Here is a 12,244-nt window from a genome sequence, read left to right on the forward strand (position 1 = left end):
ATTCCCTGCCCTGGACATGCTCCAGCCCCTCAGAATCTCTCCTGTCATGAGGGGTCCAGAACTTCCCCCAAAAGTGAGATGTCTCCAAATGATCAGAGGTAACTCTGCTGCAAAGGAGAAAAACTGTAAAAATCCAGTGTAATTATTAGGGAATTAGAACAGCAGCCACACCAGGAGTGACAGTGAAGACCTTCAACCTTTTATTCCCATTATTTTCCTTTAATTCTCAACCTTCATCCTGAGCAGAGCCACTTGCAATGAACACAACTGCCCCTCCTCACAGGGAATGGAAAAGGAATGAGGTCTCCAGTCCTCAAGGAGTTATAACTTACCTAGTTAAGCAATAATGAGCCACCAGAGCCTACTTTTCTACCTTAATCATGAAAGCAAAAACTGAGCTAAGCTAAAATTAAAAAGCCATAGAGAACAGGCATTTCCTCAGTTCAAGGGCTTTAGAAAATCTTTCACATTCCAGAGATACCTGATTTACCTGAGATAAGAGAAATGATAATAAGGAGACTAAAAATCCAGGTGCTGATGTCCAAAGCCTATTGCAAGCAACAGGTCTCATAAAATCTGTTTTTCAATGGCCCTTTCCCATGGGGTTTATCAGTGTCAGGCACAACTCACTGGTTTCTCTCTCTCAAGTTGAGTTTTAGTCTTTCTTCTTGACAGAATGTACTATTTTGGGGATTGCCAGCTCTGGGGAGTAAGTCTGGAATTGGTCAGTGGATCAGGAACTCACTGGGGAATAAATAAGGTGAGGCAGACAGGATGCTCCCCTGGGACTTGTCCTTAAAAAACAGGCTGAAAGGGGCATCTGTAGGTTGTGGGTCAAGGAAAAACTGCAAGAATCAATTATTCTATCCTAGGAGAGAAACTTCCTCCATTCAGGAGTTTCCTGGCTTTATAGGAAGGAAATGTGGGTATCAGGGGCTGCAGGGAAAGCTGCAGGGAGAGCCAGCAGGAGCTTAATGGGGAATAACAGGAACAATCTGCCTAGGATGCTACTGGAAAGGTGGAAAAAATTCCCCATTTTGTACCCCAGACACACAATGGGAAAGGACTGCCCAGTTTAGGGGACAACAGAAACCCCAAGAACTTCAGAGCTCAAAGGAAAAGCCATCCTGATTAAGCAAAAAAAGGGGAGCAGACAGGGATTGAATCATATGCTGTCAATAGGGTAAATATTTTGGGACATCTCAGACTTTTCCATTTAGCTGGCCTTGTCTCAAGCAAGGCAGAAAATCAAACAAGTTCAGAGACTTGTTCTGCTGCACCAGATTTCAGCTTTGTCAGCTCCAGGGAGTCACTGAATTCTCATTTATTGGGGGGAAACAGTCAAAGTGCACCAGAAACTCACAGGAGCACTGCAAGAAGACAATCCCTGAAAAGAGAAAGATACACATGAGGTGCAGGGTGTATGAGATTGTCAAAGAACTGCCCAACATCTACTGTGGGCCACGAGTGGTTCATGGAATTCTAAGATTTGTATCTGGACACCATTTAAATATATGTTGCACTGGTTTATTTTAGGCTGAATTTTTAATTTGGATACTTTGAATTAATTTTTATTTTGAGTACCTACTTAATACTGCTTTCCATGTCTAATATTTGAAGTAAAATCGACAGGAAAAACTACTAATGGGTTTTAGGAATGTTTGCATTTTCTTTTCTTCTTCGAGTGGTGCGTTAAGGCTGTGCTGCTTCCAAAGATAAGAAAAAAAAACCCCAACCAAAACCAGAAGAGACACAAAACATCTTACAAGGGTTACTTTTACCATGGAAAATGATTCCCCTTTATGCTTTCCAGCTCTTGGAAATAGCTGAGAGTAAATATTCAGAGTTTTACCTGATAATTTTGTGACCTGACATGTTTTATTTGAACACAGCCAACGCCAACAGATAAAATGGATTCCTCCATCAGTGGCAAGGTCCCAGACTCCTGCACAGATTTCACTTCAACCTGGATTCGTCGAGATTGCCCCTGTACAACAGAACAATTTGAAATGCTTGTTTAAAAAAAAAAAAAAAAGAATATAAAGTGCTGAAAGTTTAATTCCAGAGAGACCTCTACTGGCAGACATTGGCAAGGAGTATTCTATTTTTCCCAATGACACAGTGTTCAAGAGATCCCCTTCCTGTAGCAAGGATTTATATTTATAGGATTTATGAATTCACAGAGAAAAATAAAAGTTCAGCATTCAGCGACTCCCCAGTTCATTCTTCTGGAGGGTTTTCCAATATACCCTTACAGGATTTTATTTTTAATACTTCTGGAGGCAGAAAATGGGATCTTTTCCCCACCTACAGAAGAGGAGAGCAAATAGTCTAATTTGGTGAGCTGCTGGAATTTCAGTGAACGTTTCTTGACTCTGCTCTCCTTGACAGAAAATTCTGACCCACTGATGGTATCAGTGCAGCAAAGCAACTGCTCCTTAGTTAAACTATAAGGGGGGAAAAATAAGTAAATAAAAAAAAAAAAAAGAAAATTAAAATAAAAATCAAAGGAGTTGGTGATGTCAGAGGAGCAGCCTGTATCTAATTTTTACTGATTCCTCCTGTTCTTTGGGCAGCAGCTTATCAACAGCTCATCATTTCAAAACGTGAGCTGTCCAGTTAAGCATTAACAATTCAAAGCAGGCAGAATTCAAAGAACAAAGGAGTGCTTGGCTGGAAGGATCAAATAAAAGGGAACTCTGGACCTCTTTAAAAAATAATGAAGTTGAGTGGAGACTGATGTCCCTTCGGCCAGGTGCTGGCACAGGACGGAGCCAAAAGGTTACAGGGAGGGCTTTGATCACTTTTAAGCTGAGTTTTGCTCTGTGTCCCACTTTACATCTGTTTTCCACAACATCACATTTTGCACCTAAGCTTGATGCTTCCTTGGACACCTTGGCCATGCAAAGCAAAACTTCCCAGGTGCTTTTTGCACAGCTGGAACCCTGCCTGTTCTGCCTAGCAGAACTGCTAGTAAATAAATCCTACTGATTTTGTTACTGACAGTAATAACCTCACCTGTCTGAGCTGGAAGATGCCTCCTGTGCTGACGTCCTTGGCAGGGGTCACCTCAACTGGGCAGTACTCCCCGTTCTCATTCAGCTCCAGGATCTGAACCCACAGCTCCACTTTGCGGGTCACCTCACTCCACCTGCACAACAAATCACACACTGGCTTGTTCCTTTGGTTTGGTTGGGTTTTTTTTTGTTTTTTTTTTTTTTTTTTTCTCCCCAAAGAAAAAGGAATTAAAACATCAGAACACTGAGCTCAGAGTGCAGATTAAAGCAACAACAACCGCTGCAATAAATGCATCACTGGTGAGCACACAGGCACCAGCTGTGCAGTGCTTCTAAACTCTCCTGACAGCTGTTTTAGTCAAACATCAGAAATAAGCCTTTTCCTGATTCCAATACAAACCCCAATTCCACATTTAAGCTCTGGTTTCAACTCCTGCCATAGAAGCCCAGTGTTGTCAGGGCAATCAGACTGAGATGGAAGAGGGAAGAATGAAATATGACATTGTCTCAACAAGCTCTCAAAATTCAGAGCAGTTTCCTGCCCTTCTTCATATCACTGCCTTCTCTCCAACTCTTCCCAGAGCTTAATAAGAAACAGCCATTTTTGTGGAACTTGAAAATTAAAAAGGATAGAGGTGCTCACCATTTAGCTATCAAACATAATTCACTATTTTAGAGCATCCTTTTCCTCCTTGCTGTATTTCCCTTACTTCTATTTTAAATTTACCTGAATGCAGCTCAACAGTCAACATTAGCTTAAGCTGCAAGTCAAAAGAGAAGTAACTGCCAATAAATTAAAATTCAGAGCTGCCTGCTAATTGAAGAGGCAAAACAACTCACATTTAAGAAAATGCTACTACAAGATTACTTTGGGGACAACAAATGGTGCCAGCAAACAAACAACACCCCCCTGCAGTCTGAATTACCATAATATTGCATATTTATCCAAAGTGAGGTAATAAGGAATAATACTTTCTCAGTGGAAGCATTACAGGGATGGCATCTCATAGCCAGGAATGAATTGGAGTCATCCAGTGGCCTCCAGTTGAAAATCTGACTCCTTACCCCAAACCTGCTTCAAAACCAGGCACCTCAGAGAGTGATTTTTCCCAAATTCAAACCAAAGATGTATTTTCCACATTTACCTGTCCCGAAGGCTGCGTGTTTTGGCTTGAATTATTCCCAAATCCCACAGGGCTGGGTTTTTGCGGTCACCGCTCTGCTTGTGCCCGTAAACTTCAATGGCCAAAGCACCATCATAAAGATGTTCCATGAAATCTTCAGAAATATTCACAGAAACCTCCTGGAAGGGACAAATCAGTTGGTAACTGTGACTACACGGCTCAGGCTGGGAGATTTTACTGCCTTGATTTTAATAAAAGCATTTAGTAAAACACCCCCCCTGGTTCCCAAGACACAGCCCAGGGGAAAGGAAGTGTTGACTCAGTTTGTAAAACCAGGAGGCAGGTCAAAGGCATGTGATTTTCCAAAGATTAAAGTCTGCAAGGAGCTGAAAAATGACCACAGGCTGTTGCAAGCCCAGAGCCAATGGCTCAGGAAAAAAATCAAAGCACATGTTGTAATGTTCAGAATCAGGAAATCAAAACTCATCAGAAGGTGTTACATCCATTTCACAAATGGTAAGAGGAATAAATTGCTCAGTGGGATGAGAAGTGATAAAACACGATGAGAACTGGGCTGATTTGGCTGGGATTCATCCAAGCTGACTTTAGATCTCTCTATTAAGATGCCTCTGCTCAGCTGCTCCAAAGCCAGTGGGAAGAAAGAGCCTGTCCTAAATACTCTGATCTGACCTCTAACAACCCAACTTCAGCACCTACAGCAGCCCCATGTCCCAGAATTGGAACATTTCTCTGAATTTCATCAGAGTTTAGAGTGATCAGCTCAGTTACTGACATCAAATATCCTCAGATAAATATCCCTCATCCACAGTGAATTTTACTGTGGAGAAATTCTAATGTAAGTTTCTCTGATGAACTGATGTTTTCCTTTATTAACCCACTTCACCTTCAGTAATTTTTGTACAAATGAACAGTGTAGAAGAATCAAACTTAAATGGACTCTGAAGACATTTAAGTCCTTATTAAAAAAAAAAAAATATTACTGTACCAACATAATGAAATTAAAAATGTTATTAGGGCATCCTGAAATACAACGTGAGAAAAGAGGCAGATAAAACTGCTACAGAAACCTAAACCTGCTTTTTTTTTTGCCTGCCTTGCAGTTTAATTAATGAAACAGAAAAATAAATTACATTGCAGTGGTCGAAGACAACCATGCACCGCGGCTCCTTGCTGATGGACGACTGGGAAGGATCCACCTCAGGGGCAACAATAACTGGCTCCACCTGATCCCAAAATGTGTATTTGCAGAACACAAAGTTGGACAGGTGCTGTGGCAAACCTGTAGCTTGAAGTATTTTAATCTGGAAAGGAGGTGAGAGAGAAATGAAAAGCATTTAATTTTCATCAGGCAGGGAATTAAAAACATCACCTGGCAGAACAATGTTCCACTGCAAAGGATAACAAAAATAAGAACAGCAAACCAAAATCAATTTAGCAAATGAAATTTCTGCACTGATACTCATAGGAGACAATATTTGGAGTGCAGCAGCTGAACACTAGATGTCACCAGGCTCATGTTTCCTGGAAGGGACATTCTGCTCATTTTTTAATGGTGAAATGCACCAAACCCATTGCAATTGAAGAGGAATACAATAAAAATCTCGTATTTCCAGTGGCTCCCTTATGCTCCAAAAATCCTTGGTTTAAGATACTACTTGTTCTTACTCTGTGATGCTGGAAATAACCCAAAATCAACCCCCAAAAAATGCAACATTAGCCTGTCCCTTCATCAAATCAAGGCAAAATCGAAACAAAATTCTCATTCTGATCTAAAAGCCATCATATTCACCATCTATCTAATAAACTTTTATTCTTCATTTGTCAAATTAAGACCAAATGAGTCGAACTTCTGCAGTATGATCCTCATGACTAGGCAGGAATATTTTTTGCCAAAGTTGCCCCATTCTGTTTGTAAGCACTGGAGCTCTATGGGACAGGACAAAAAAGTGGGGGAAAAAACCCACAATTTCTCCCAAATAGTTCAGATTGTCCAGAGGTCAGCAAGGCTGTGGACCACTCCCTCTAATATTTTTTGCCTTTATTTTCTTACCTGTAGTTTGCAGTTTTACCATGTAACACAGAACTGCTAGTAAATACTTCCTACTGATTTTCTTCTTATTACTAACAGTAATAAACACACTGTACATATTCTACAAAATATTTAATATTTAGAGAAAGAAATATTGAGAGGAAAAGAAATATTAAGTGAAAATGATTCCTAGAATGGTGGGAGTTTATCAGACTCTGTGACTCTCATTGAATTGGGTATTGCAGTGCCAATCCTAATACAAAGATCTTCCCTGGATATCAAGAAGCTTCCTGGGGTGAGCCTTTGGCATATAAATACAATTAATGAAAGGGACAAACCCCAACTAATTATCTTGTGTTACTTCAGCCACTCCAGAAACAAAATGAGGTTACAAAGAGACATCCAATGTCCAGAAGCCAAGGATTTCTTTCTGACTCAGGATGGGAAGAGAGAAGGTTGCTCAGAGGTTGGGATCCATCTGGAACTCACCCTGCAGACAAGCTTTCTCTCCTGGATGTCATTTTCATTTGAGTAGTCAGGACTGTCCTCACCTCCCACCAGCCTGTCATCGATTTCCCCGCTCACTCGGACAACTTCCACGTGGAGACGACCTGAAACCTGGCAGGACAGGACTCAGAATTATTTGTGGGCCAGAAAACAGTGACAGGTTCACCCCCTCCCAGTCTGTAAGCAGCCAACCTTTTATTCCTTTTTGCACTGTTCTTGCACTCTGCATTTGTTGAACCACACCAAGAAGGCTCTGGCACAAGAATCAAAAAGCCTTTGTTGCAAAAACGGTAAAGAAATTGCTGAGGTGACTTGGGGATCAATCTCACCTTCAAACCAGACTCTGGAGAGTCTGCAAAGTGCACACTTGATGCAGAGGATGGAGAATCCTGCCTGGTGTGCTCTGCTGCCTTTGAGGTTGTTACAGAACACACTTAAGAAACTATTTTCTTAATGGCAGGCAGGGAAACCAGTGGAGCTATACCTCATCCTAAGGACTTATTTTGGGGTATTTCCCTCAGGAAGATGCTCAGGAACCTTTCTCCTTTCACAGTCACCTTGCTGGGACTCAGAGCTGTCTGAAAACCCCAGTAAAGTATTATGGGATTTACACAACTCCACATTGTTAGCGAAGAACTCGTGCACATGAAACTGGAAATGATCTACTCCATCCTGGTTGTAGGATCCACAGGCTGTAATTAAACAGCTGAGTAAGGACAGATTGTAAAGAATGACAAACCTCTCCCTTCTGATTGATGATTGGAACAGCATATTGAAGCTTCACATCATAGAACAGGCACTCAAGGAAAACATTGGCTACTCCGATAAGGCTGTGGTTTTCCTGCTCGTCGTAGAAGGGATCAGCTCTCCTGAAATAAGCTCTCATCACCTGCAAGTAAATCCAGCAAATCCAGAGTCCTGTCAGGAAACCAAATCTCCCAGGAAACACTTTTCAAAGTGTTTTACTTTTCAACCAGCCCAGGGAAAGAAAAAGGGACTCAAGCAAGAGGCCAGATTGGATCACAAGAAGAATGGAGGTGAATTTTACTTTGGGTAAGGCCTGTCCTGAGCAAATTCTCCTGAACTTTGCCAGATTCCTGAACATTAACTGCTGTTGTGTTACCTGCTGCTTCCCATTGTGTGCTCCATTCCCTCCCCAAGCTGTGCATGCAAGCAGGGATCAGAGTGACAAGATAAGGGTTAATGAAATGCTGAGGATCAACTCAGTACCAGGAAAAGCAAAACCTCAGGGAAACTCAGCTCCTTGCATATTCCCTCCCCACCTCCACCCAACAATCCTCTTGAAAATGTAAGAGGAATGAATTTACAGGAGTGTTTTTTACTTACTGGATTGTCTTCCTCACAATCTTTCCACTCCTGGTAGAGGTCCCTCATATCCACCAGTCGGTTCTCCAGCTTTTCCAGTGACCAGATCTGTTTGCCCTTCCCTTTCCTCCTCACCTGGATTGCAGGCTCACTGAGAATTGCACCTCTCTGCAAAACAATTCAAGGGATGCCAAGAAGGAATTCATGTCACAACAGTGCAAACAGAGTTTAAAACTAACACAAACTTGAGAATATCTTTGGGAAAAGTCTGATCTTTTTTTTTTTTTATTCTGGCTTGAGCAACCAAATCTGAGTGTGACAGGCTCTGAGTTCAGCTGTCACAGTGTATTGGTGCTCATTTTAACTGGGAAGTTCAATCACAGCTACAGGCACTGGTTTCTGTGGATTTTCACTTTGCATAAGTGTTAGAAATGGGAACACTTAAGCATTTCACAAATATCCTCAAGTTACAGCAGGCCTGGAGTTCCAGCTAAAATTACTGTGACTTTCAGCTACTGCAGATACTTAACCCCCTTTATCATCCTGGTTCTGGATGTGTCTTCCCCAGAAGACTGCATGAAAAACTTCTAAAACAACTGACAAAAATTAGAATCCTGGAATAAAATCCATCTACTGCACTAAGGACACTCTGAGTATCACCAAAATACTGATTTGGCTCCAGGAAATAACACCAGCTTAGGTAGCCAGCCTGAGACACACAAGTCTGGGTTCAGCTCCCTCCTTCCAAAATTTCTAAAATGCCTGGGAACAAACAATCCAAATCCTCTTTGTTCCAGTTCCTCCACAATGGGGATGGCAGAATTTTTGCAGCTCACGGGGATGATGCAAAGTCAAATGCCCACAAAGGGATGGTAAACACTTGCAGTAGATGTTACCAAAAATCCTGCAGAGACAGCAGCAAGTGGAACTTCAACACCAGGGGAAAGGTCTTGCACCAGAACATTTGGTGCAAGGCACAAATTTGGTGCATTTAAGGCACATTATAGGATTTTCCTGATATAAAATAGGATAAGGATGTAGCAGAAACATATTTAATGCACATTAGTGGCAAACTAACTCAACCATTACAGTCAGAGTAAAAGAAATCTGAACACTGGGGGACAAACTCACTAAACAGCCATTTAATTCAGTCAGGGTGGCTGTACCTTGCTGTTGGCATTAAGGCTTGAAGCTGGGATCTGGAGGGTCACTTTGTACTCTGTCCTCTTGTCCAGTTCCTCTCCGATAAAATTGGCTTCTCTCACGTACAAATTGGCTTTCACAATCTGCTCTCGCAGCTTCCTCAGGCTGTGGGTCAGCATTTCCTCTCTGGAAGAAGAGGATTGGGAAAGGGAGAGAGGAAAAATCATGAGGTTTAGGTACTGAAAGCAAAACAAATGGATGAGGAGGCAACTGAGAGCTGTGGGTGAGGACTGAAGAGGGGACAGGTGACATTACAGGGGGGCTGCTACAAATATGGGACAGATGAGCCCCTCTGGAAAACCCAGGAGCAACCTCATGCTTACAAGCCCTGGAATTCACCTGAACTTGGGCAAAGGTTTGGACCTACACATCCTTGGGCTCAGCTCTGGGGCTCCCAACATAAGGAGGACATGGAGAGAGCCCAGATGAGGCCATGGAGATGTTCCAAGGGCTGGAGCCCCTCTTCTCTGGAGCCAGGCTGGGAGAGCTGGGGGTGCTCACCTGGAGAAGAGAAGGATCCAGGGAGAGCTCAGAGCCCCTTCCAGGGCCTAAAGGGGCTCCAGGAGAGCTGGAGAGGGACTGGGGACAAGGGATGGAGGGACAGGACACAGGGAATGGCTTCCCACTGCCAGAGGGCAGGGATGGATGGGATATTGGGAAGGAATTGTTCCCTGGGAGGGTGATGAGGCCCTGGCACAGGGTGCCCAGAGAAGCTGTGGCTGTCCCTGGACCCCTGGAAGTGTCCAAGGCCAGGCTGGATGGGGCTTGGAGCAGCCTGGGATCGTGCAAGGTGTCCCTGCCCATGGCAGGGGATGGAGCTGGAAGTACTTTCAGGTCCCTTCACACCAAAATCATTTTTAACACAATAATCAGGTGTATGAAATTACATTTCAACTGGGGGAAAAAACCCAACCCTATCTGTATGAATTTATCAATATGAAAATTAGGATGCTGCTGGCTTGGGAGACTTCTCCATGCATCTCCTGAACAGGCAGCTACTGTGTGGCTCATTCCAGAGTTTCCCCACCACAGATGTGGATGTTCCATGTTACAGAGAAAGGTTTATTCAGACATGACTTCCTGGCAAGTGTGAGAGAGAGTGGCAAGTGTGCAGCCCAGGAATCTGGTGCCACAAAACATCCCAGGCACAAAGCTAGCACCTTGTCAGGCTGTCTGAAATATCTTTTACTTCCAAAGTTGCTTTTCTATCCATATATATTAGATTTGTATTTTTCATGACAATGTCTTTACCACACTCATTTATTTAGGGTTTCATCTTCCTCCTGCAGCTGCTCTTTTTGAGAGAAATAGTGGGAAAGATTATTTAGTGGCTGAAGTAAATAACTCAGTGCCAGGAAGAGGCAGAGTGAACAGTGACCCCTCTGTGGTTATTAAATGGTTTTTACCATGATCTGGATTAAAGTTCTTTGTATCATCCTCTTACTCCCGTTTTTTATTTGCACTCTTCTGCCTGCCAGAACCTGCCAGGTTAGACAGCTGGATCTGAGTTGAGAGCAAAAAAACAAACCTTCCAGCAGCTGAGTCATGCATGGCCCATGAAGGAACAAATTCCCACAGGAGCCTCAAAATTTCATCCAATCACCCCATTTTTAGTTAAATTTGATGCTGATCAGGATAGAGCTTCTCCTAAATAACAAAGCAGGAAATCATAACTTCTCATATTTTCTACCATTTTAGATCTGGTTATTCTGGAGGTGTTCAAGGTTGGACAGGGCTTGGAGCAACCTGGGATAGTGGGAAGTGTCCTCTCCATGGCAGGGGTGGAACTGGATGGTCTTTGAGGTCCCTTCCAACCCAACCTGTTCTATCATTCTGTGATTTTTAGGTAAGTATTATAGCTGTGATCTAACAATGCCCCACCACCAGTCCTCAGAGAAATTCACCACAAGTGCAACACAACTGAGATCTTGCCAAATTCACTGCAGAAATTTGACTGAACCCCCCTGACAGCCACAGTGGGTCACCCACCTCTCCTCTGCCCACTGCCTGAGGCGCTGCTGGGCGCTGGGGGAGTGGAAGGAGAACCTGTCCATGCTGCGGAAATGCTGCTTCTCGGGCGAGAGCCGCCGCCGCAGCTGCTCCAGCTCGTGCTCGTACATCAGCCTCTGCCTCTCCAGAGCTGATCTCTTCTCCTCCTCGTGCTGCTGCTCCAGGCTTTGCAGGATTGACTGCATCGGGTCTAGGCAGGATTTGAAAATAAGGGAAGTGCTGCAGTGAAATCCATGCTGAGGAGGGTCCTGGATGCGTGGTGTGAGCACAGGTAGCAGGTAAAAAGGGAAAGACTTTTTTTTGTTGCAGTGTGTATTTAGAAATTGATGCTGAATTCTGAAGCAAAACAAACGTTTATAGGACAGATGATTTAAAAGAAAATAAAAGGGAAAGCCCAAGCTTAAAAAAAAAAAAAGTCCTCCTGTTTCCCAAAATAATGTCATTCTGGGACAGCTACATAAGACCACAAAAACTCAAAAACACCGTTTCAGAGACAGAAATCTCTGCAGTTAATGCCTGAGTGAGACATAACACAAGAAAAATAAACAGCCAAGTGAAAATACTTTGATTTGAGACTGCAGTTCCACCAGCATTCCACTTTTGGCTTTCCCCTCAGCAAGAACTGCCAAACCAAACAGTCTGCCATGGTTATTTTTCCCTCCTCAAGCACAAAAATGACTGTGATGAGTCACTGACGAGAAAAAATTCTCCAAAAGGAAGTTCTAAGGGAAAAAGTCTGTGGTTATCCTCATATTTTGTACATATTCCCAATAATTTTTGTGGCTCCTTACCATTACTACCAAGAGCCTTCATGGTGACTTCCATCTGGGCATATTCGTAGCTGAAGTTAATCTCACTGGACACCTCACTGGAATTGTCTCCATCTATATCCAGCTGCTCCACACTGTTACTGCACTTCATGGAGTTGTCCCGCTCCTCATCCTCGTGATCTGCCTTCTTCTTCTTCTTTGGCAAATTCAGCCTTTAATTAAGAGGAAAAGTTTTAA

At 43.0% G+C, this 12,244-nt stretch overlaps 1 protein-coding gene across 5 annotated transcripts in view; it reads right to left on the bottom strand.

Moving 5' to 3' along the window:
* The window catches only part of KIF13B (kinesin family member 13B), a 120,112-nt gene that overhangs the window by 35,510 nt on the left and 72,358 nt on the right, over positions 1 to 12,244 (bottom strand). For all 5 annotated transcript variants that reach the window (XM_058834563.1, XM_058834564.1, XM_058834562.1 and 2 more), the window contains 10 exons: positions 12,029 to 12,219; positions 11,217 to 11,427; positions 9,191 to 9,353; positions 8,046 to 8,192; positions 7,438 to 7,587; positions 6,681 to 6,809; positions 5,293 to 5,463; positions 4,163 to 4,320; positions 3,019 to 3,151; positions 1,853 to 1,987 (listed from right to left, as the gene is read on the bottom strand). In XM_058834563.1, coding sequence (XP_058690546.1) covers positions 1,853 to 1,987; positions 3,019 to 3,151; positions 4,163 to 4,320; positions 5,293 to 5,463; positions 6,681 to 6,809; positions 7,438 to 7,587; positions 8,046 to 8,192; positions 9,191 to 9,353; positions 11,217 to 11,427; positions 12,029 to 12,219 — 1,588 coding nt within the window. The remainder of the gene's footprint in view (positions 1 to 1,852; positions 1,988 to 3,018; positions 3,152 to 4,162; positions 4,321 to 5,292; positions 5,464 to 6,680; positions 6,810 to 7,437; positions 7,588 to 8,045; positions 8,193 to 9,190; positions 9,354 to 11,216; positions 11,428 to 12,028; positions 12,220 to 12,244) is intronic.

This window comes from Poecile atricapillus, chromosome 3 (genome assembly GCF_030490865.1).
Source record: "Poecile atricapillus isolate bPoeAtr1 chromosome 3, bPoeAtr1.hap1, whole genome shotgun sequence".
Classification (NCBI taxonomy): Eukaryota; Metazoa; Chordata; class Aves; order Passeriformes; family Paridae; genus Poecile; species Poecile atricapillus.